Here is a 23,693-nt window from a genome sequence, read left to right as displayed (position 1 = left end):
GACTAGTTTTTAGCATGCAATAAGGTGATGAATAGATAGGAAATAAAGCATAAAACAAAGATCTGGACTCCATTTCACAACTGGAGTACGCCAGTTCTGGAGGGCTTGGAACTGGAGTACGCCAGTTATTAACTGGAGTACGCCAGTTATTAACTGGAGTACGCCAGTTCCAGACAGACTCCAAACAGATCAAATTTAAAACTGTACGTTCTGCCACGGACCGGCGTACGCGGGCTTATGACCAGCGCACGCCGATTCTAGTCGGAAACGATTTTTTTTGTTTTTGAAACCTTGACAGCTTTAGGGCCAGGACTGGTATTGATTACCAGCCTTGACCCTGTCAGCTCCCCTCAAAGATCAGAACAAGAAAACAGTTCAAAGGTGTATACCTTTTGCTTTTGAGCTTGATGGTGAGCTTGAGCTTGAGCTTGAGGTTTGAGGGATGGATGATGAATGTTTGGGCTTGGATGATGTATGAAAGGGGTTGCTTGCTTACTCTTTCAAGTGATGGAAGAAGAGAAAGCAAGAAGCCAAAGGAGAGAGATAGAGAAAGAGACTTAGGAACTTTTTTTGTAACCTTCTTGCAAGGATGAAGAGAGGGGGGTTTATATAGGAGGAGAGGGAGAGAGAGGGGCTAAGGCCAGTCAAAGGGACTGGAGCCTTAGCCCTTAAGCCTTCCTTCTCATTGGATGAGAGGAGAAAGGTGATGGGATGGGTGTAAGAAAATGTCCCCCGGCGGAGAATGCTTTTTCAGTGGATTGGAAGGTTCCCAAGTGCTGTAGACCCCTACCCATGGCTTCTGCATGCTTAAAAACACAAGTTTGACCGGAAGTTTGACTGGCGTACTCCAGTTAATAACTGGCGTACTCCAGTTCGGGCTTGGTCAACGGTCAAAGTTGACCGATGACTGACACGTGGCAGAGGACCGGCGCACGCCAGTTGATTACCGGCTTATGTAAGTTGGGTTTTGTTGAAGCTTTTTGGCTCTGGCTTAGAGAATTTTGAAAGGATCTGAAAGGGTTTTGGAATGCTCAAAGCTCAAACATACTAACATTTTCGGGGTGTTCCTGATCCATTTCATCATCGGGGAATCAAATATTGTAAGTAAACTAATTTGGAAAGTCCAAAATAGGGTGTCTACAATGCGTCATATGGGGAGGAACCGATACGTATCCTAGATTCGCACGATCAAGTGTTGAAGGGTAAGACAATAACATTAGTGCGAGTTTTGTGGAGTAACCAAGGCAATGAAGAGTCAACCTGGGAACGTGAAGATGAGGTTGGGGAGAAGTATCCGCACTTATTTCTGGTTTGAATCAATGTGAGTTTCCGAATGATTATGACATTGTTGCATGATGCTTAGTATTTACAATTGGTGCATATCTAAATGTTGCATATCTTGTTGATAATGATTAGAAATTTTGAGAACGAAATTTCTTTAAGGAGGATATGGTGTAAGGACCCATATTTTTAGAAATTATTAAAAGGTTTATTTGATATTATAAATAAGAAAAATATGGGTTTTATTGAGTTTAAATGAATTGGGGTGAATGTGATAGAATTGTTTGTAGGAGGGTGCATGTGCAATTTGAGTGTAGGTAGTATATATATTTGTGGGTGTGTGTGTAGGCAGTAAAATACTCCTCACTCCCACTCTCTACCTCCCAATCTCTCTCTCCTCTCCAACACTCAAAACTTAACTCCTCACTCAAAACCCATGGCAAATAACCTCCAATTCTTCATCTATTCACGTTGTTGAGCTTGTATCTCGATGGGTTGAGCTTGGAAAGGGCGTGTTCATTTGGTTTGAGTTTTTGGAGTCTAAGGTTCAATCAAGCTTCTTGGGTTCGGCTTTGGTAATCGAGGTAGGGATTTATTACTCTCTCTACATGTTTATGAGTTGATTGTGTACCAAAATTGTGCTCTAGTTGGTTGGATTTGAAGTAATGTTTTTTCTTGATTTTTCTGCAAATCGCACACAGTAATGGAGTATACCTACTTTTTGAGGTACCGATACCTTGACTCTTGATTGCTCACTAGATTGGTTTGGTACTGATACTTACTTTTTGAGGTATTGGTACCAATGACTCAGAAAATTATTTTGAACTTTGTTGATCATTTGTCGATTGTGTTGATCCCCGATCACTTCTAGCACTTCTAAACTTGATTGCTCGCGTTTCAATGACTCGTTGTTCATCCCCAGTCTCTTGGCTCTTGTTATAATAAAGAAAAAAGTGCTAAACTAGATGAATATGATACTAGTTCCTGTGTTTATGCATTCGGGTTGTTATGTGAGCATTGTGGTATGTTTCATGAATGATATGGACTTTGAAATAAATTATGCTTTAAGATATTGAGGCTTATAGAATGAAAATCACAACTTAGAACGAAACGAAGGAAGCCATGGATCTACTATAAGGTGTGATGACAGAAATGGGACGCACGGGGTCCTAAATGCCCAGAAGTGCACAAGAAAGCCACGGATTCACCGCATGGTGTGATGTCGAAATGTATACGGGACGCACGAGGTCCCAAATACATGGAAATGAAAATCGAGAACACTTGACATAATGAAAAAGGAGAACCTAGAGATTAATAAGCGACGTGGATATGTACGGTGTTGGTTATCAAGTCTTATCTTCTAGTTCTCGTTCTTGTGGGAAACTTTCTTGTTATCAATGTTCATCTCGGTGCATTATCTATCTTATATGCATATAATTTGAGCAAAGATTTCTCTACTGGACTAGTCTAGCTCAACCTATTATTATTTTCAGGTACACCTCAATGGCATTGACATGGAGTGTTTGCTGTGCGTTTCGATTATACTTTTGAAAGCTAACACCAAAGAATTACTATGACATCTTTTGTAAAACCCTTTTGAAGATGTAATCATAATTTCAATTATATTCTTTTGACTTATACTCTCTTTGGATTATTGTCTAAGAATTTGGGGCCAGAGTGCCATTATTGTAAACTTTTAAACTTAATTGTTCTCTCGGATGGACTATGGGAAACATTTGGGGTATTATGATGTATTATCGCGATGGACTTTTATTGGAAATGTTATTATTATTACGTTGAAAATCCAGGGCGTGACAGAACCATAACCAAATAGTACCATGGCCAAAATAATATCTCATCAAAATTGGATCCAATATCAAACTTAGAGTCACCAGGGTTGGCAGCTCGTGGTATTTTTTCGTAAGACGATCAGGCGAAAGAATGTCGTTGAGCATTAGGGTCACCGGCCTAACACGGTCTCTTTCTCAATAGCCAGGGTCACCTACATGAAAAGGAATAATTTCCTTGGACTTCTGAAAATAATTGTTCACAACAATATCCACCAAGAAATAATAACAAATGATTTCACCAAAAATTCACTGCATGTCAATTATGAAACAAATTATAAACAGTTATGGGTTTCTAAATAACATTCATATAAATTTTTGAAGGAAATAATTTTAAGGAACTCGGGGAACTTTCGAAAGTACGTAACATACTTAACCACTTACCTGGATCCAAAAATAATGAAACCGAACAACGTACGCGAAATGATGCTATCCTGAACAAAATAACAAAACATGGGATGACCAACTATTCAAATACACACTAAGTAAATACAAAATATCATTTACGTAGTATTAACTATAATAATAAGAAAAAGACCTAGCCTAATCCTATATACTACCATCAGTGATCACACCATTGATGGTAGTACAAAACCTAACCTCTATGCCTCCAATTCACGTGCTCACACCGCTACTTTTTTATTATTCTTTGCTCAAGAACATCCTTATGAACCTCAACCCAAAAATATTAATATCATAAGAGAAGAACAATTTAAATGTACTACAATAACTTCACTAGCATCCAAAATTCTCACTCAAAGGTTGTCACCAAACTCCTCTTCACATAACCTATAAACTACTAGCTCTAATCATACACCATTCCACCAGGCCAAACACGCACCGCACACGACACGCACAACGCCACCACAACACTCCAATGTCCAATATTATAAAAAAAACAATCGGTGTCAGTGAAACTTTTGCAAAACCAATACAAACCCATCAAACTCTCTCCACTGCTCTATGTCACTCAATAAAAATCAAACTTCACTCCAACCCATGCACGACAAAGAATGAAAGTGAAGCAGGAATTAAAGGAACAAGAATCGCTTACCCAAACAATCATCAATCAGCCGAACCCAAAAGTTTGCAGCTTTTCTCTATTACTCAATCCTCTCGACTTCTTTTCTCAAATTTCTTATCTCAGACGCACTCTGCCCAAATAAAACCCTACACGGTGAAAATATCTCTCCTAAAAAGTAGTAACTTGTTAAACTACCCACTGCTCCCCTACTCCCTATATAATAGCTATCTAGCCAAATTAATGTTTTCAAGATGAGATAGACTAACTACTGAAATTAATAATTAGACTTGTGCCCTCCGAACCACAATAGCGCCAATAAAAATTATATCAAACATCACTTTAAAATAATAATTTGGGCCCACACTATAAAAACCAATTCTCACAACGGGAAATATTTTTGTGAGAGGTTTGAGCTACATAATGTAGGTTACTGCTGTTTAGCTCTTCTCAGAAAATTATTTTGGGGTTGGACAAACATTACATATCCCCTTGTTATTAGCTGTTACTATAACCTCTCTTTTACCGATCAATCCGTAATTTAATCTAAGTAATTTGTTGAGGCACGAGATTTTCATTACCTAGAAGGTTTAATATATATGAGAATATGTGGTCACCTAAGGGCTAAGGCTATAAAGATGGAGATGCTTTCATCTCTAGAGTTAACTAGAAAAGAAGGAAAAAAATTAGAAATAGAGTTAACTAGAAAAGAAGGGGAAAAAAATTAGAAAAGGAGGCCACCATCTTTTGTCACACTGAAGAGGGTTTTTTGTTCATTTTGTGTCTTGAGTACAAATTAGACCTTTCGATCATTAATATGCAACTATAACTCACTTCATCGATTCAACTATTTGAGTCGTCTTCTGGTTGATTTCTGGAAGTACCTTGGAAGGCTTGTAGATTCAAGGCAGCGGTAGTCAAGCACTAGGTGTGGTGAGCGAGCAATTCGGCAAGTAGGTCTTAGGGCGATGCTAAGGATTCAAATCACAGGGTAAGATTACTTGTAATTACACAAATGAGTTTTATAGTGCTTGATTCATTCTTGTAGTTTTTTTCTGTTTAGAGTTTTTCACGTATATCCTTGTGTTCATAGTTTATTGTACTTCAATTCATTTTATTTTGATTGTTAAGTATTCAGATAACGAAATAAGTTTTTTCAATTGTATCAGAGTGGGTCACTCTCTCTTTGATTACGAAAGTTTTTTCTTGAGTGGATTCTTAGTGTTTACAATGAACATGAATAAAAATATGAACCATTGAATCTTACTCTGATGCTAGATAGTGAGAACTTTAAAAAGTTTTTCAAAAAGAATAGGACTAGCCATGATTCAGGTTTTAAAAAATTCATTAATAACACAAAAAAAGAATTAACTCCTCTCCTAGAAAAGAAAAATGGGCACCATTAGGGCCTAAATGTTATAAATGTCATGGCTATGGTCATATCGCACATGAATGTGCTAACAAATTAAAAAAGAAGATTAACTTAAAAGCCAACATAATATGAGACGACGATAGTGGTTCCGACAAATTTGAGAAAGAACAAGAGAATAACATGAATTTCATTGCATTTGGGGCATCTCTTCAATCTAATTTTAGTGAGCATGAATCATTTGATGATAGTAAGGATAAGGAAGGAGATGAGGTTGATTGAGAGTTTTCAGGAGTTGAGAGAAAAATATGACATGCTATATAAAAAGAATGTAAAAATCATTGAGACAAATCTTAAGTTGGCTGATGTAAGCTCCAAAAAGTGGAGGTCTTTTGTATTGGCAATTTCACTGCCAAAACATATATTTTTTTGTATCCCATATTATCAAGTTGTACGTTTTATTTATTTATTCTTAAAGAGTCTGTGCTATGATGTGGAAAGGAATCTTATTTATTGTATTTGAGTGTAGTAGATGTTAGTCAAGGTTTGTTGGAAGTTCAGAAGATGCTGAATAGGCTCAGTAGTATATATATTGATTTGTTAGGTCAGAAAAGGGTGACAACATATATTACAGTGGCCACATTTTTGTTTGAGTTGAGAGAAAACACCCTTGAGGTTTCTCACTTTGTATCTTGGAGTATCTACACGACCCATGGATCATTGAACGTTCAATCTATCTCCAAGAGGTTTCTACAATTATTGAATCAACCTACTTGTGAAGCACCATTGTCTCTGAAAGAACTCGATCTACAGACGAAGTATTCATCCAAAGACGAAACTAACAACTCTCGAGAAGACAAGAGACAAACTCTTACAGATCAAATGACAAGTCGTTGATCTGAAGAGACGGAAGAAAATTAAAACAAAGACGAAAATATAAAAGCAGATGTTTAGATCTAGTACCATGGCCTTCCCCTCCCACCGTCGTAGAAGGGTATGAAACCCTACGGGTGAGGGGAAGAAAGATGTTTGTGGCGGCTAAATTTTGTTTGTGAGAGAGAGAAAGCACACCAAATACAAAATGTTGGACTTAAAAGTTGTATAATTTGGGTGTGTACCTCGACCATTAGTGGCAAGTCTAGAAATTCTTAAAAGGATGTTCAAAAATCTCTATTGCCAATAGCAACCACAACTATATATATATATATATATATAAACATTAATATATTAATAACAAATAGGATATTATAATTGCCTTCGACGAGTTTTCATATTTTAAAACCGTTGCATAATTGTCTTATTATCAACGATATCAAATATATGACTCTCAATATAAGTAACCAATCAATCATTCATCCACTTATCTCCTATTCGACTACCTAGATTGCTCTTTGTGTACTTCATTGCTTTTTTTTTTTGGAATTGTTGAAGTGGCGGCAGGAAGAGTTAACACCAATGCCACAAGCAAATATTGTAAAACCAGTCTATATATGACATGTTTATTTGTCTCCACTAACTTTGCAACAAGATCACCAATCCCTTTGATCTCTAAGAATTTTTCATCAAATCTCACATCCACAATGAAATTTTGAAGTTGTGTTTCCAATGCCAGTTTGTCCGATGCCATTATTTCCGAGGTATTTATTTCCACCTCAGAAAAGTCAGATGGGTAGAGATTCGCAAGACCCTTGCTAAACTCTGGATGATATGGTGGTAGCTCGACGCCGACAAAGGTGATAACGCTGTAAAGTTTAAGTTTAGAAAATGAAAGTTGTCAAACAAAAGTGATGGCCTATTGATGCATCCAAACAAGACGGATCAACATTTTCCTATCAAAAGCAGAGAAAGTTTTTCTAGGATTCAAGTAAGCCATACAAAGTAGCAACTCCGTGTTCGCCAGACAACACAACATACCTATACTTCCCTGTTATAGTTTTTTTGTTTCCTCTATTTTCTTTTTTTGATTTTGTTATGGCTTTAATTGGGTTGTTTACATCAGATTGATTATTGGGCTCATTTTTGGGTTGGATGTTCACATATTTTTGGGTTGGATGTTCACATATTTTTGGATAGGGTGTTCAAGAAGGGCTAACTAAAATAAAACTATACAAATTATATAAAAAAAATTGGGCGTTCAATTGACCACCATTGTCAAAGGGTAGAGCCGCCACTGCCGACCATAATACACTGATAGTGTACAGGTCGTCGCGTGTGGCCTACTTTTGGGTCCCACACAAATGACCCAAATTGTTCATTAATTTTTAAAAATATTTTTTCAAGTGGTCTCCTAAAAAAACAAGCCCCATCAGATAACTGCAAGTGTTTGTTCCAGCATTTTGAATGAAAAATTGGTACATTGGATCGAGTACTTGTCATTATTCCAGTGAATCAATTTTTCACTAGACTACTACATAAGAATATTAAAATAAATTAACGAATAGTTCAAATCATTTGTACGGAACCGAGAAGTAGACCCCACACGCCGATGCGTGCGCCACCAGTGCATCTACAGTCGTTACCCATAGAATTATGGGCATAGAAAAACTTCTCTCCTATTTACGAAGAAGGACTTTATTGATTTTCTAAACATCTCCAAGCCATGTCTAAAACTTTAAAATAGAAAATGGATGTGACATATTATTAGAGTAAGATTTTGAAATTTATCCCACCTTTTGTACTTTATGAGAGAATCTAGGAGGGATCCATAATAATTTTTAGATATTTGTATCCCTTTGGTTCTCTAAATATAGAGACCTGACCCTACTCCTATTTTAGAGACAGAATTTCTAAAAAGTACGATAAGTCCTCCCTACATTCTATCATAAAGTGCAAAAAATGAGAATAAGTTTTAAAATCTCCTTTCAATATGTCACATCTATTTTCCATTTTAGAGTTTTAGTCTTTCAAGCTCTATTTGAAAATTGTGGAAAGAAAGGGAAGATGATAGAAAATAATTAAGAAGAAAAATGGAAAAAAAAAAGAAGAAAGGAAAGAGAGAATTTTATTTTTTCCATAACTCTTTTTTGTCATTTTCTCTTCTCTGTCTCTCATAACCAAACAAGGGAACGAATTTTTTTTAACTTTCTTTCATTTTTCCCATGTTCCAAACAAAACCTCCTGTTAATTTTGAAATTTTAAAATAATAAGTGGAGACAAATGGTCCGGAGACAAATAGAGACAGAAATCCAAATCCTAAAATTAGGTCGAATCCTAGAGATGGACTTAAGATGCTCAATACCCATTTTCGTCCAAGTCGTCTTTTTTGGTATAAAAAAAAAAAAAAGGTCACCAGGTTCATCGCCCAAGTCGTTCTCATCACACTTTAACCAAATCCGCCCGACGACTCAAATCATTCATCAGACGTCCACACCAGACTCCCTGCTGATGAGCCCCCGATTCCCAACTTCCACCTTCTCTATCTCTCGGACTACAATAAACTCACCAGGTTCCTCTCTCTCTCTCTCTCTCTCGATCGTCCAGTTTCTCCATCGTTGCGTCTGAAATTGTTAGTTGACTTTTACTTTCAGATACGGTGGATTCCTTATGTTTCTCTTGTTTTTTTTCTCCCCTCTCTCTCTCTCTCTCTCTCTCTCTCTCTCTCTCTCTTCTCTCGAACGTTTTGACTTGAATTCAGTGCTCCTACTTTTGTTTCTCGCTGTACCAATATTTGAGTTCGCAGATACCGATCTGCCTCCGGTGTTTATTCGTCCAATTGCTTTCGTGAACAGGTCCTGTTTCCGTTTCGAATCATGTGGGAGAAAGGTATTCTTCTTTCCAACTTCTTCGATGTTCGGCATCCGATGACATTTTCGCTATTAACTGGAACTTTGATGACATATAAAGAATTAGTCCTTTGTGTTTCCGTCGTGGATCGTAAATGGGAAATGCATGGGTAAAGATACTAGTGGTTCTTGTGCTTCATCTTTGGAAAATGTCATCGTTTTTAATTAAGATGTTTTTTCGTTTGAAGGAACGAGTAAAGAGTATTCTATCGAATGTAAGTGTAGTTGTAATCAAACTGTCGAAGTACTAGTGTTGGAGAATGACCATCCAAAATCATGAATTATCAAGAAGCGAGCATTTAATAGATCTCACATGGAGTACAAGTTGGATGGGTGAAACGGTGGAGTATTTCGAGAGTGTGGTGTGACTGCAGATACCTTCCAAGTTGAAGGAAAAATTGTACAGTACTGCTATAAGGTCACAGCCATATTATACAACATGAAATGTTGTGCGATTATGGAATAACGTGGGAGTTAGATGAGTGTAGTTGTAATGGAAATGTTGAGATAGATATGTGGTAAGACTTTACAGGACAGAATCAAACAAAAATCTTTACTGAATGGTAGGGTAGCTTTGATAGAAAATAAGAGTGAAAATAGATTAATGTGCTTTGGGTATGACTATCGTAAATTGGTAGGTGCAAGAGTTAGGAGCAGTGATATGGTTACAATAGATGGTGGCACAAATGATAGGGGTAGACAAAAAGAACGTTATTTTGAAAGGATCTAGGTTTTTTGGATATAACGGTACACAATACCCTCGATAGAGCTCAATGGGGAAAACAATTCATGTAGCTGACCCCAATTCACTAGGACTTAAGGCTCGGTTTGGTTTAGTAAAAAAATTAGAGTATAAATGGTCAAAGATGAGTTATAACTTGAAACGAAATCAACAGGTGTTGATGTATTTAATAGCTTTAGTTTGATGGGCATATTCTATGTTTCTTGGACTCCTCTAATGTGTGAAGTACCTGTAGGCTGTAGGACAATTGATGCTTGGACAAGTATGGAATGGTGTTCGACCATTTTTTTTTTGGTCATTCATCAATAGAGTGAATCTGGTAATTTTCCCCACGTAAATCTATGCATAAAACTCTTGTAAAGGTATGATTTGGTTGCTGAAACATTGAAAGCGCCAGATAGGTCTCTAATAAATATTAGGAATTCAAATCTTTGTCCATGTTCCCGTATCCTTTCAGTGATAATCATATTTTGTTTTATCTGTTACCGTACCTACTTCTTTAGCCAAATAAAAAATCAAAGATACTTTATAACAACCTTTTGTAAGAATCACAACTCAGTTGTTCACTGAGACAATTTGGGATATTGTCTAATAGTTAGAGAACTGTGTGCTTGGCCTCAGGGAAATTCTCCAAATGTGAGCCATAGGCTAGTTACTGATTTTACTTTTATACAACGGTAGCTTGTCGTTCTTGCACATATGTTACATGGCCTACGGTCAGATGAGGGTATGTGTATAATGGTCAGGTTCATCTGATTAGCATGTGTGGGAACAATATGACACAGATGAACATAGGAAAATATTATACTTTGTAGTACACTTTCTTTTATATTGATACAATGATGTTTACTGTTTACAAGGTTCATAAATCATTTCAGGCATAACAGGGTAGATATATGCATAGTGAAGAGTAAACTCAAACTACTAAATCAACTTGTTCGTTTTTTTTAATGTCCAAATCCAGATTATCTAGAACGGGGGTCGTTATGGTACGAGGAACGGAGACGGGAATGTGGTAAGCCACATCCTATTAAGTACTCCCTCTGTCCCTTAATATTTGTCCGGTCCGCAAAACGGGGACTATAAAATAATGTATTTCTTTCAAGAAAAAATTCAAATTTTTTTCCCAAGTTAAAAGAACTCGTCAAAATCTAGTAAATTGTTGAATTTTTTTCCAACTTTTCTTACAAAAATTGTATTATTTTTACGTCTCCGTTTTGCGGACCGGACAAATATTATGGGACGGAGGGAGTATGTATTATAGAGGTAGGCTTCTATTGATTAACACATTATAATGAAACTCGAGATGAGACACAGCCCACAAGCCTTGGTAATGGTGACTTGAAAACAAGATTGCAGTCCGTCTACTCATGAGACTAGGTTGGAATTCTTGTACGAAAATTGGAGATTGATGAGGCTTGAAATTTGATCAGGCTCAATGTTGTTGAGGTTATTTGTGAGTTCAAAGTGTGATTCTGATTACATTGAGGGTAGACTTTTATTGATTACAAATTTACGACATCCTAATGTACTCATTTTGAGCAATAGTATCCTGTGAAATTCGTATGTAAACACATTTCTGAGTAGAATAACAAACTTATAATATTTTATCTTGCCAAACCTTCCCCTTACCTATACTACTACTTTATCACATTTGACTCTTTGGAAACGTTTGCAGATCGCTTTGGATCACCCAGTTTATTGTTTTGGGAACAAATGTGTAGTGTGCTGGGGAACTTAGTTCTACAATATGCAATTCTTTAGGGTACTAGCGTTCTCGGGTAAAACAAGTCTAGCTATATATGTCTTATACATATCTCCTGCCCAAATCCACGTGCTGAGGGTTTGACACTTACTTCTTACATTAGAAAAAATCCATATAGGATAGCTTGTAGCACATTTGGCAGTTTTGTTCAAAGATTGTCTATAAATCATTTCACTAAAGTTTCTAATTCAACTACTCATGTCATTTTGTTGTGCATCTTTAATGCTATGCGATGTGACTATTCCAGGCCCAAATAGATACTTTAATTATTGGTAGTGTTCCTTCTTTTGTTTTTTCCCCCTATTGATCCTAAAGCGAATGGAAGTCTAAAATGTTCTTGATTCGTCACTCATACCTTCTTTCTACTTCACTTAATCGCTATTGATTGTCATTCTTTACCATTTGCAGCTGTGTAGGACAGTCTGCTATAGTAATTTGAGTACTTCAATTTAGTTCTGACAAAACCAACGTGGTGAACTTGGTTTTTCCATTCATCCGTTTGTCAAGTTCTGGCTAGATTGGGCTCATTTGTGGAAGAGGAAAACATTTGCTGCATGCTTATGGATTGTTAGTATAAACATTTATCCGCGTAATACTTTCTCCTTTGCCTTGGAGACTTTACATGAAAGGTGGCCCTACCTATCATAAAAAAACAGACAAAAGGCTTTGTATCATGGAGGACGTTCAGCACGAGACCAGCTGGGAAGATGTAGTTTGTCCCATATGCTTGGATTTCCCCCACAATGGTGTTCTCCTCCAATGCTCATCTTATGAGAAAGGATGCCGGCCTTTCGTATGTGACACAGATCATCTGCATTCAAATTGTCTGGATCGTTTCAAAACCGCTTATGGGATGTCATCTGGCTCAAGGTCACCTTCAACGTCTGAAGCAACTTCCCTAGAAAGCATGGACCCAATGTCGTCAGAGTCAAGTGACAAACCATCTTGTCCTTTATGTAGAGGAGAAGTTACAGGTTGGATAATTGATGATAAGGCCCGTATTCACTGGAACGAGAAGAAACGCTGCTGCGACGAGCATCGATGTGCATTTAAGGGCACCTACTTTGAACTTAGGGAACATGCTCAACTAGAACACCCCCATGCGTGCCCATCAAAAGTTGATCCTGCTCGGCAGCTTGATTGGGAGAACTTCCAGCAATCCAGTGAGATAATAGACGTTCTAAACACTATCCATGCGGAAGTGCCACGAGGTGTGGTTTTAGGAGATTATGTCATTGAATATGGGGACAATGACACCGCAGATGAGTTTGAAGACTTCCCTGGTGATGAAGGGAATTGGTGGACATCATGCATCTTATATCAGGTATTTGACAATTTTAGGACTTCTAGAAACAGGAGAAGGTCAAGAGCCAGTGATTCGAGAAGAGGAAGTCGCAATTCAAGTTACGAAATCTCTAATTCTGATGAAGGTTCTGTCACATCTGTAGAATTCGCAGAGTATAGGGTTGACGATGCCGATGATGAGTTTGTGAGTACAAGTGACCGCTCAAGGCGTACAGCTGATTATCACAGGTCAGTAATATTGTTTGCATATGGATTGGTCATAAAATATACAACTCAGATTCCAGGGTGGGTTTTGCTTATGGTTTCTGATTGTCGTGAGCTTGTTTTGCTTTTTCATTTCCTACCTTGTTTTATTTTTCCTCAATGGGTAAGGTGCAGGTGTGCAGTTTATTTTCTAGGAGTTTTCTTGGTTTTAGAATATTTATCTGCTTTTCAATACAGATGAATTAGGATAGAAAACATTGAGCCCTTCCTCTTTCAAGACTTCCAGGTTAGCTTCCTATTCCTTCTCTTCCTCCTCCTCCCCCTCCTCTCCTTCTATGGCTGTGGAAAGAGAGTCCGGAAGTTGATCCATCTATGAATCATGACCTCTTTCTCTTTCTCTCTCTGATCGGATCCCTTTGCCGGTGAATCTTGCAGCAGGCTGCGCATAATCTTTGCTCCTCTCTCCTCTCTCTCTCTGTTCTTTCTTTGATCTGCACTGACTCCCGTTCTATTTCGAAGATATTGGTCTCTCTCTCTCTCTCTCTCTCTCTCTCTCTCTCTCTCTCTCTCTCTCTCGCAACACACACACACACTCTTCCGGTCACATGGTTTTATGTTTATGCTGATTAAGTGGGTTTTGTGTTAATGACTGAATATAATTGCTGCAAGGTTTCATAGTTTTGTTGCTGCTGAATCTGCATTGACTAACAGAAACTGTAAGAGTTGCTTATTGTACTGCCTAACCGTCATTTGTTAACCTTAATTATTTGTTCACTTGCTTAATTGTTGGTCAAAGTTATGCTTTGATTCATAACAAGTGGGATTTTGAAGAAGAAATGTGTATTCTGTAGCTGTAATTGCTTAGTTGTTGAGTAGTAATCTGTATGCTGTGCCTTTCAAAAAAAAAAATCTGTATACTGTATTTTATTTTTTGATTGCTCATGTTGGATTGCTTGATATATTATGTGATCAATTTACTCTCTCTCACTTAAGGCTTGGTGGATTAGATGCCATGTGAAGATTGTGTTGAACCTTAATTTTTCTCTATGTTAGATTACCTTTTGTTTTTCTTGACAAGTTGCCATTTGCTGGACTTTCCACTTGCTTCGCATGTAGGCCCCAATAGACCTTCGGCGCCTCAATATGCCTCTCGCCTTAGATTTAACTGGGGGAAATGGATCTATCAACCGAGGACAGTACACTTCTGATCTCAAGTAGCCTATTTGGCTTCTGATTCTTTTATTACCAAAATTTGTGCTCCATTTGCATTTTACAATGACTTGGAATCTGTTACTAACACATATTGTTAGATATGTAAGTGTCACATTGATTAGGTATAGACGAGTGATCACTTAATATAATGTTGGGACTCTCCAAATAATAGCTTAAGCTTTGGGTAAATTGGGTTGGATATAAGATTATACGATATCAAAGCAGAGCTCGTTCCATCCTGCATTTGAAAAATAAACAATCCATATCCCTTGATGGCAGATGTGCTTAAATATAGAGCCCAACAAAGGCTACACGTGAAGACCTCAGATTTAAGGAGGACTACCCTTGTGTTGTTCCTTGTCTTTTTATTTGAAAAACTTAGCATTCATGGGACTTTATCTGATTACAATTTTAGTGGAGGCTGTTAATGAATAGAGTTTTTGTCTTCTGATTGGATCAGCTATAGCCATTTGTGCTTTGCCAAGACCATGGCTTGGCCAATACGACCATTGGCATACAGGCTCGTGTGACTAGATTGATTTTGTTGGTTGATTTGAATGATTTTCACCTGTTACTATGTTCAAATTAGTTGCTTATCTTCGACCTACCTTCCAATTTATGTAAACTCCTTGTATTTCACAGTTCTCGAAGACGTCGCTCCCGTTTCTATGACAATTAGGTGTGCATGGACCCTAGATCCCAGCACTCTCGTTTCTGTAAGCTTTAATTTTCTGTATAATTTTTTTTTTCCATGATCTCACACTGTGGAGCATTTGTGTACTTTGTAAATTACTCTCTCACTACCTAGAGTATGGTTTTTTCACATTTGTGTCCTAAAAAATGTCCCCTCCCTAAACTATCCAATATTTCCTACTTTGATCCAATTGGCAACAGTTGTGTGCAGAAAAAAAGCCACAGTGCAATCCTGGCCTGACCTGGTTTCGAACCATATTGGCGGAATATGAAAATGAAGTTGCCAAATAACGAAAAGTGAAAAATTAATCCACCCACATACTAACATGCGATAAGTTGTGAGGAACCATTAACACATGATTCCACCGATCCTTCACCTCCTTTGATCCCCTTACCACCATGGTGATGGCAAACCCATCCCCCACCATGGGGAGATAAGTCACGGCGCCCGAGTCGGTAAGCTTCTCCCTTGATCATGACAGCAGTTGGTAATTAGACCAAAGTAAAAGATTGCAGATACGATCCAGACAAAGTGGAAGAATCTTTTAGTTTTAAGAATGAAAGTGGGAAGAAGACCATACTTTTTAGGGGTGAAAGTGTAATTTTTCCCAATATGTTTCATATAGCTCTTGATATTATCCCATCTTATTTTGGTACTCGTATTTCAAGACTTTACTCTCTCATGTTTGGATTATGAAGCAGGAACAACACATAAGATTGGTTCAATGATTTGTTCATTAATCTTGTTGTGGTTTTAAAATTTTCTAGCTGTGCCTGGCTAGAAGTGGAGTGAAAACTATGTGGTGGAAGTACAAGGCTCGGGTGCACTACACGAATTTGAAAGTAGAATGCATACGGAATGCTTGCCGCAGCTCATGTTAGTTGCATGTGGAAGATACCGCCAGACTTAACGTACTTGATATTATTCGACTTTGACAATTTCCGGAATATGTGTTGTTGACTACTGTTGTAATCTGGATTTGGCACATCAAGTGAGCAGTTTATCTGGTTTCCAAGTAGAAGCTCAAAGGGGTTGGGTGGGTAAAATGTATAAATTTGGAAGTCCTCTTCTTACAGTTGGTATGAACTCTCTGTTTCCTTTTGGTGCCTTTCTTTAAACAAAGTTGGTGTCATTTTCATGGTGTCTTTACTACACTACAGTCTCTCACTTTACCACTACGCTTGGATCTTGGATTTGGCGAGAAAAAGTAGTAGTATATGAATGGGAGGTGACATTACCTGAAATGGATCTTAGCGAGTGATAAATATTGCCACAAATTTTACCTCTTCTTTTTGGTTTGGCAAACGAAAGAAATAAGTCCCAACTCCTTACCCTCATCTATCAACTTTTATTACTGAGCACACTTCATCTAAAAAATCTTGAAAGTCGTTAATTTATTTATTTTTACTGGCTGTTAATTTGTCATTCAGAAACAAATGTATAATAGTGATAAACAAATACCACGCCAAAAATGTGGCAATTTACAATGGTGGAGGTCAATATAATTTAAAGATGACGGTGCTAGACTTAAATTGTGAGGGAGAAAAAATCTTAATAAAAATGAGTAGTTTCAAAAGTGTCAACTCATAAAGGTAGGTCAATGTATTTCTGAGAAACATCAGGAGTGTAATTTTTTTTTTTGATCGTATCAGGAGTGTAATTAATCCTTGTTTCTTGTTATTGTCGTTATTTATGGACAACCTCGAAACACTAGGTTCCGTTCAGTTATCAGAAATGTTTGGTGAGAAATGTAAGCAAAATAGAGGGAAAAAAAATTAGTTTCCTAATTGTGTTTTGTTAAAAGAACTTTGTACAAAAAATAAAATTCTTTCATTTTTTGCCGGATTTTTTTTCAAGAAAGTATTTTTTCAGTAAAAAAAAGAAGAAACTGACTTCACAAGTTGGCCCGGTGGTCTAAGGCTTGAGACTCATGAGTTTGCTCCTTTATAAAGTCTTTTGAAACCTTCCAAGTGCAAGACAGTCCATACGGATTTTTTTAATGAGATTCTTTGCTAATAGATGATGGGATTGTGTCCTCAGGATTAGTCAAGGTGGACGTAAATTGACCCGAACACCTCAGTTATAAAAAACATTCTTGGTAACTAAACATCAAGAGACTTACTTAAAAGTTGGTAAATGCTTTAGGTAGGTTGATACTTCTTTTGGGGTTTCCCAATTTAGTTTAGAATGAAGTCCAGCAAGGCTGTTGTGGATGCTCTAATATATACCATTCCAATCCTCTTAACATTTCTTTAAAACTTCAAAGTAGTCGTAAACCTGGCACAAGGGTCAACCCAAGTAACTGGGGTCCATAAAGAGTAAAAACCAAAATAAGATTGCTGAAGAATTTTGAAAGAGTAAGCCAACCCATGCCAGAAACATCTCCATTCAAAGCCTATAGGCCCTCCTGAATTCAAATTAATAATTTGACATGACACTCCCAGAGAGAACCTCAGCGCGCGCTACGCATTCCCAGAATAACAATAAACTTACAGCTCCCAACTAGAGCACAACAGTCGTGTAGCAACCCACCTTGCAGGAGTTTGAGTAAATGGAGCAACATCAGTACTCCTAATCGTAATTTTTAACAAGTTATTCCACTGACATTCTATCTCTGGCGCAAAATAAAAAAAAGTAACAAAAAATTAACTTCAGCTTGAGCTCTTCAAACGTTGCTACATGTGAAAGGAGAAATGAGCATAACCAGGTAGCACAAGCCGAACACGTAGATATACTAGACCACCATGTCTTGAAGGTAAAATTTGTACTTGTAAAGAGAGAAACATGAGCTGATCATAACATCTTTTGCTGAAAGGACTAATATGTAACATTCTTGGGGAGGTTGCGAATGACATTACTCTTCATGCCAATCTTAGAGCGCATGGCCTCCACGCCTGTTCGGTTCATCTCCTTCATCACCTTCATCCTCACCATGTGTTCCTTAGACTGCACAGTTGCCAATCCCATACTTCGATACCTGATCATTAAAACATGATTTCAGTATCACCATTGGACTACCATTTTTATGTACCCCATTTTCTCTTTTCCTCTCTTGGGATTTGTTTGGAACAGGAAAAGGAAAAGAAAGGAAGGTAAACAGTTATTTTCCCTCCTCCCTTGGTTCTTAGTTGGAAAGGAAAAAGGCAATTCTAAGGAAAACAAGTAGGATCAGCCCAATAAAAGAGATATCATGGATCAAACCTTGAGGCCAGTGCAGCAGTGATGGCGATGTCATGTGTGGAGGAGGGGCGTGGCTTTTGGCGGTAGTAGCGCAAATATTCGCGAGATCCAAGCATTTTGGTTGATGTTCTGTCCTCAGTTCTTCGAGTTATTATGAGCTCAGACCCACCGCTTCCAAGTTCAACACCACTGCTCTGGTCATCGGATGCGACCAGTTGCTTCCCATCTGCATCCATATAACTATAACAAAACCAAACAACCCAACTTAGCATTAGAGAAGCTACTCAATTAAAGAGAGATGATATAAAAACAAAATCAGCAGTGAAAATAGAACTCTACTCAAAAAAAGAAAAAAACAGGAACAAAAAGAAACCTGCTGCTGTAATCATAAAATTCTTCCAACTCTGCCTCTTCATCATCCCCACCATCACCGTAATGCACTTTGCAATGGCTTTTTGCTTCCATGTGTTTCCTAACTGCTTCCAAGCTGTTGAAAGGATGGCGTCTCTCATTGCAGTACAAGCACATGAAATCCCTTTTAACCTGGACAATGTATGTGGGATACGTCAAATACAGTTCTACAAGGAAAAATAGGCTTATGACAAATAAACTCAAGCTGCAACAAAAATGGAGCTCACATGCAAGATAATTTACCTTGAGGCCAAGATAAGTAAGAAGGCCGTTTGGATCTTTCAGATACTCGACGTCAGGTACATAGAAGCCATGTTGCTTGTGCATGTGAACCATGCAGCTTTCTATTGCATCATGCTCTAAATCACACATAAAGCAGCATGAAGGATCCAACTCATACTCTTCGTCATCCTCATCCATATCAACATTGCTTGCCCGCTCATTTACACCCAAACGAGACACAGAATCTGTGGCTTCACCAAGCAATTCTTCATCGGGGTCTACCTCCTCCCACTCATCACTTTCTTCACTATCTTCATCATCTTGCTCTCTTTGTTGGGAAAGCTTGTTGTCAACACGAGGCGGGAGAGGCTTGATTATTGCACTATCATCTATGTGACTCATTCCTTGGGAAGCCCGCATTGTGTGACTTCGCGATTTTAGGTGCTGAGCGTGAGCCTTGGAACTTCTGTAGCCTTTGCTGCAAACAGCACAAGTATAGAGCATAGGAGTCTCACTAGACTTATTTTTCTCTTCAGCAAGTGCATTTTGTCTAGCAAGAAACAGTACTTCCGTCACGCCTGGAACTCCAGCAACCTGATTTGCAACATATAATCAAAATAGAAAGTAGAATTAAGAAATTAAACTTGAAAAATTAATGGAAGATCAATAACTGCATCCACTATTGAACTGCAAGTGTGCAGCTGAAATGTATTAATTAGCCCACTAATGTCCAAGCTAGGGGGCCTCCTCAATAAAGGCACAATCATGACGACTTCGGTAATCTTCAGAAGAGAACTATGAGAGAGGATTTTGGTTAGACGAGAGAGTTCACAATATCCACGTGACAAGACTTGCTGGGTATTGCGATAGTGTTATCGGGCCTGGTAGTGTAGAATGAGCGTTTAGAGTGTTCTCTAAAAAGATTCCGTCAATTACTTCAGCAATGGGTTACCATCATGGGTATCCTTATGTAGATTGGCCTTAGAAACAGTTTATCTATCCTTCACCACAATTTGTCTATCATTCAGGATGGCATTTTCTAATGTTTGCTATCACACATCCATGATAAAGGCTTGAGGTATGAAGCACAGATACTCCCAAAAATCGTCATACAAGAAAATCGGATGCGTATTGAATACCTCACCGATACTGCCCGATATATGTTACATGTGTCCAATTACTTTTTACAATTATCCAATTTCTGTTATAGCTCGGACACCACACGATATAAGAAGGATATGGCTGGATATTTTTTCATAAGCGCTGTGAAAAGCATAACTTTTTGAAATTTGGTTGAACTATAAATAAAAACATACTTCTGGACTAGTGTGTAGCAATCAAACAAGAAAAAAAAAATCCCTACGTCACTATCCTCTCTACTAGCGAATAAGGAATAGCAAGTCTTTTGACTTGAAAATAATAAAACAAGAATTTGAGTGAGCATACTGCAATTTCCATGTAGCGGCAGCCAGAAAATCAAAAGAATAGCCATAAATCCAATGAAACGGTGATCATGACATATCTACTTTTCCATTATGTAAAGAAAACCAACAGTCAATACATTTCTAATGAAGGTCCAACATTGATGAGCTAGCAGCCTAGACTGCCATGGAAACCGCTGAGATATTCAACTCAACAAAGATTCACACAAAACAGGTTTGCAAGGCAAGAACTCATTGAGTTCTTATGAAAGAGACTAAAGAAGTGGAAATAAAATTTGCCTTCTCAATCTATGGCAGGGGAGAGAGTCAGAGATTGGTGCAAGAAAACACTTACCCGCTGAAGTCATAGAAGAAAACAGAGACCGGATTTCCCATCAAGCAACATCAAAAGTCATCCATCGCATGAGGGACCTCAAAAAGAGAAAACTTAATATTTCCTAGAACCATTTTTGGTTAAGAGGCTTGAAAGTGCGAAGCTTTGCTGAATAAACCAAATTAATCCACAAACTTCATCTCCAATCCAAAAAGAATGTCGGCACCACAATTACTATATTTTACTCCGTAATACCAAGACTCTCAAAACTTGTATTTCATCTTCATCCAGAACAAATGACTATGTCTAACCAATATACGTCAAAATGCTTCTCTGGTCTATCATACTAGTTACTAGAAGTCTAGAACGAAGTTACGGAACTACTGCAGGAAGTCTATTCTAAAGGCTTTCTTCTAAATGTTCAACTGGGACACTATTTACTGAGGGAAATAATAAGGCACTCTTCATTTGTTTGTTCTAAAAATAAAAAGGTTTCCCAGTAAAAAAAAGGTTCTAACAAAACAAACTTCTCTTAGGCAATGTTTGGTTCACTCTTCTGAGACTCGAAAGGAATCAGACGCTTGATTCACCAACTAATGACAAAATGGCCGCTACAAATAGAATAATCCTCCACCCATTGAGGTAAATGACCATTGGATTAGGATATGATGGAGAATGACCATTCCATATCTTCCCAATATCATTCTGGCGAATGAAAAACTACGGCAAACACTTTCATTTTTGTCCCATATATATACATTATAACGTGAAAACAGAAAGGGCTACTAAAGATGCATATAAATGCAGCCCCAACAAACCGGAAAAATGAGGTGGGAAATCTTATGTATTCACATTTTTTTGTGAACACAATCGACTTGAAATGCGGCTTTGGTTTCTTCTACCATTTATTTGAGTATATTATATGTACGTCACGAGAAATAAATTATTCATTGTCTATTTAGTGTAGAGCTTATTGTTCTAATATCATAATTGGCATTTAATTTTACTAATAATGAACCCATCACGAAACAACTACTTGAGTCGACACTTTCTTCATATACGATGTCTCTCTGCTACTTCTATCCCGAGTAAAAAAGAAGAAAAATGAGCAAGAAAAAGAATTAAAGGAACAATAAAGGTGAGTTCACGCTATTGTCTAAACAGCATTTTCGATATTTTAGCCCAGAAATACCCACTATTCAAATTTCAAGACAACTCATTTCCTTTGTTGTCTAAATGGTATTGTCGGTATTTTTTGCGGAAACAAGTGGTATTTTGACATCTATCCGAAGACAAAAAAGAAAAAGAAAAAGAGAGAGAGCATGAACTCATCCTATCACTACTTTAACATGACCTAACAATATTAGGACATTATCAGACATTTTTTCTAGACTAGATAACAAAACATAACCAGGACATGAAAATCGAAACAAGATAAATTAAGTCAGTAGAGTAACCTTGCGTTTGAGATTGTAGCGGTGCCATTCGGACTTGTAATGGAGCTTCTGGTCCGATTCGCCTTCGAATTCCTTGTTGCATGCGTTGCAGCTTAACCCTGGCATGTTTATTCTCTTCTTCTTTAATTAATCAACGATTCAAGTTAGAGAAAACCAAATAGGTCGATGTGTGTGTGTGTGAGAGAGAGAGAGAGAGAGATGGTATATAGGGTTCCTGAGAGGTTCCTGGCGACTTTTCAAACGTAGGAGAGAGAACACGACGGCTCGTAGTCGGTGAAAGCTTATGACCTATCGGTAAATTATCCTTGGCGCCCTGTACTTACCTTGAATATCACTTTGCTTACTTTACTTCGAAAATGGGGCAATTAAATCCATGCGAATTGCCCCCTTTAGTAGTGTTTTACTGTACTCAGAGTATTTTTATCCAAACTACATGGATAACCCGATTATCGTGGATTTATCCCATCGATGGGCTCTGGTTGGGGTTTGTAGCCCTTTAGGAAGATTTTGAGTAATTAAAATTTTCTGAGTTTGTTCAAAAAAAAAAAAGGGAAAATGACGGCCAAGGACGTGTTTTGATAATTAATATCTGCCAATGTCATTTTCAGTATTAACAAATATTCTTAGTTTGTCCTTGACGGGTATTAATTATCAAAACACGTCATGGGCTGTCATTTTCCAAAAAAAATCCATGCGAATTGAGTCAAATGCAAACCATGGCCTGTGCACTATAATGTTATTCCATGCGTCCCAATTTGTTTGCTCATTACCGGAATTCTCCCGTTTTATTGACTCAAAATGGCCTAAGTTTATACTCATAAATAAAATGATGGCTAGACCAGGTACCAACTCATTAGATCTTTTATTTTGGAGTTGATGCAAAAATAAACTTGTGCTGCAATATCCGTAGGAGAAAATCTTTCTTTACGGTTGTTCCATAAAGAAGAAGTTACGGAGCTTAATCGCGACCGTCCAAAATAGTTTTGGATGATCCGAAATGAAAACCAATTATGACCGATAATAATTGATTATGATTAACTTTTCGGGGAAAAAGTTTCATTAAAATCTTGACCATCCAAAACTGAAATAGGCGCGCGAGATTGAATAGCTCTTTACGGAGGCTCCGTAAAAAAGACACTCTCATATCCATAGACCATTTTCGTGTAGGGCCGGTATCTAGATGTTCCACTCATTAATTAGCCAGTCATCATTACTTCTAAACTCCTATATCTGGAGGGATTGGGAGTTACTGTAGTGCGGCGGATCCGACCGTCCATCTCGATATGATGGGTTTGGATTTAATCCGAGCTCCTACAAATCAGAACCGTCTATTATTAATTCGGATGAAAATCCGAGCCGTCCATTGCCGAGATGGACGGCCGGATTGGCCACACTACACGTGTAGTGCGGAGGGTGCACTATAGCACCCCCATATGGAGTTCTTGA

The 23,693-nt window shown here is 37.8% G+C and overlaps 2 protein-coding genes across 13 annotated transcripts; one reads left to right on the top strand and one right to left on the bottom strand.

The window, feature by feature from the left end:
* The first annotated feature begins 8,768 nt into the window (after positions 1-8,768).
* LOC131332232 (uncharacterized) lies at positions 8,769-16,323 on the top strand. 12 transcript variants are annotated; one of them, XM_058366322.1, is made up of 6 exons: positions 8,777-8,963; positions 9,247-9,280; positions 11,007-11,057; positions 12,216-13,340; positions 15,171-15,244; positions 15,990-16,323. In XM_058366322.1, the coding sequence occupies exons 4-5, from the start codon at positions 12,430-12,432 to the stop codon at positions 15,205-15,207; spliced, it is 948 nt and encodes a 315-aa protein (XP_058222305.1). In that variant the 5' UTR covers positions 8,777-8,963; positions 9,247-9,280; positions 11,007-11,057; positions 12,216-12,429; the 3' UTR covers positions 15,208-15,244; positions 15,990-16,323. The 12 variants fall into 12 exon arrangements, with proteins under 12 accessions (XP_058222302.1, XP_058222304.1, XP_058222305.1 ...); XM_058366323.1 differs by lacking the exon at positions 11,007-11,057 and adding an exon at positions 10,278-10,361; XM_058366319.1 differs by lacking the exon at positions 11,007-11,057 and having other exon boundaries at positions 8,769-8,963.
* A 1,269-nt stretch (positions 16,324-17,592) lies between these two features.
* On the bottom strand, positions 17,593-22,514 carry LOC131332230 (cytoplasmic 60S subunit biogenesis factor REI1 homolog 1). Its single transcript, XM_058366318.1, has 5 exons — positions 22,248-22,514; positions 19,057-19,629; positions 18,776-18,945; positions 18,424-18,642; positions 17,593-18,199 (listed from the first exon to the last, which is right to left on the bottom strand). Exons 1-5 carry the CDS (start codon positions 22,350-22,352, stop codon positions 18,040-18,042), a joined length of 1,227 nt encoding a protein of 408 aa, XP_058222301.1. The 5' UTR covers positions 22,353-22,514; the 3' UTR covers positions 17,593-18,039.
* Between the last annotated feature and the right edge of the window lie 1,179 nt (positions 22,515-23,693).

This window comes from Rhododendron vialii, chromosome 7a (genome assembly GCF_030253575.1).
Source record: "Rhododendron vialii isolate Sample 1 chromosome 7a, ASM3025357v1".
NCBI classification, from domain to species: domain Eukaryota; kingdom Viridiplantae; phylum Streptophyta; class Magnoliopsida; order Ericales; family Ericaceae; genus Rhododendron; species Rhododendron vialii.
The sequence above is the reverse complement of the archived record's forward strand: the minus strand, read 5'-3'. Positions and strand labels throughout refer to the sequence as shown.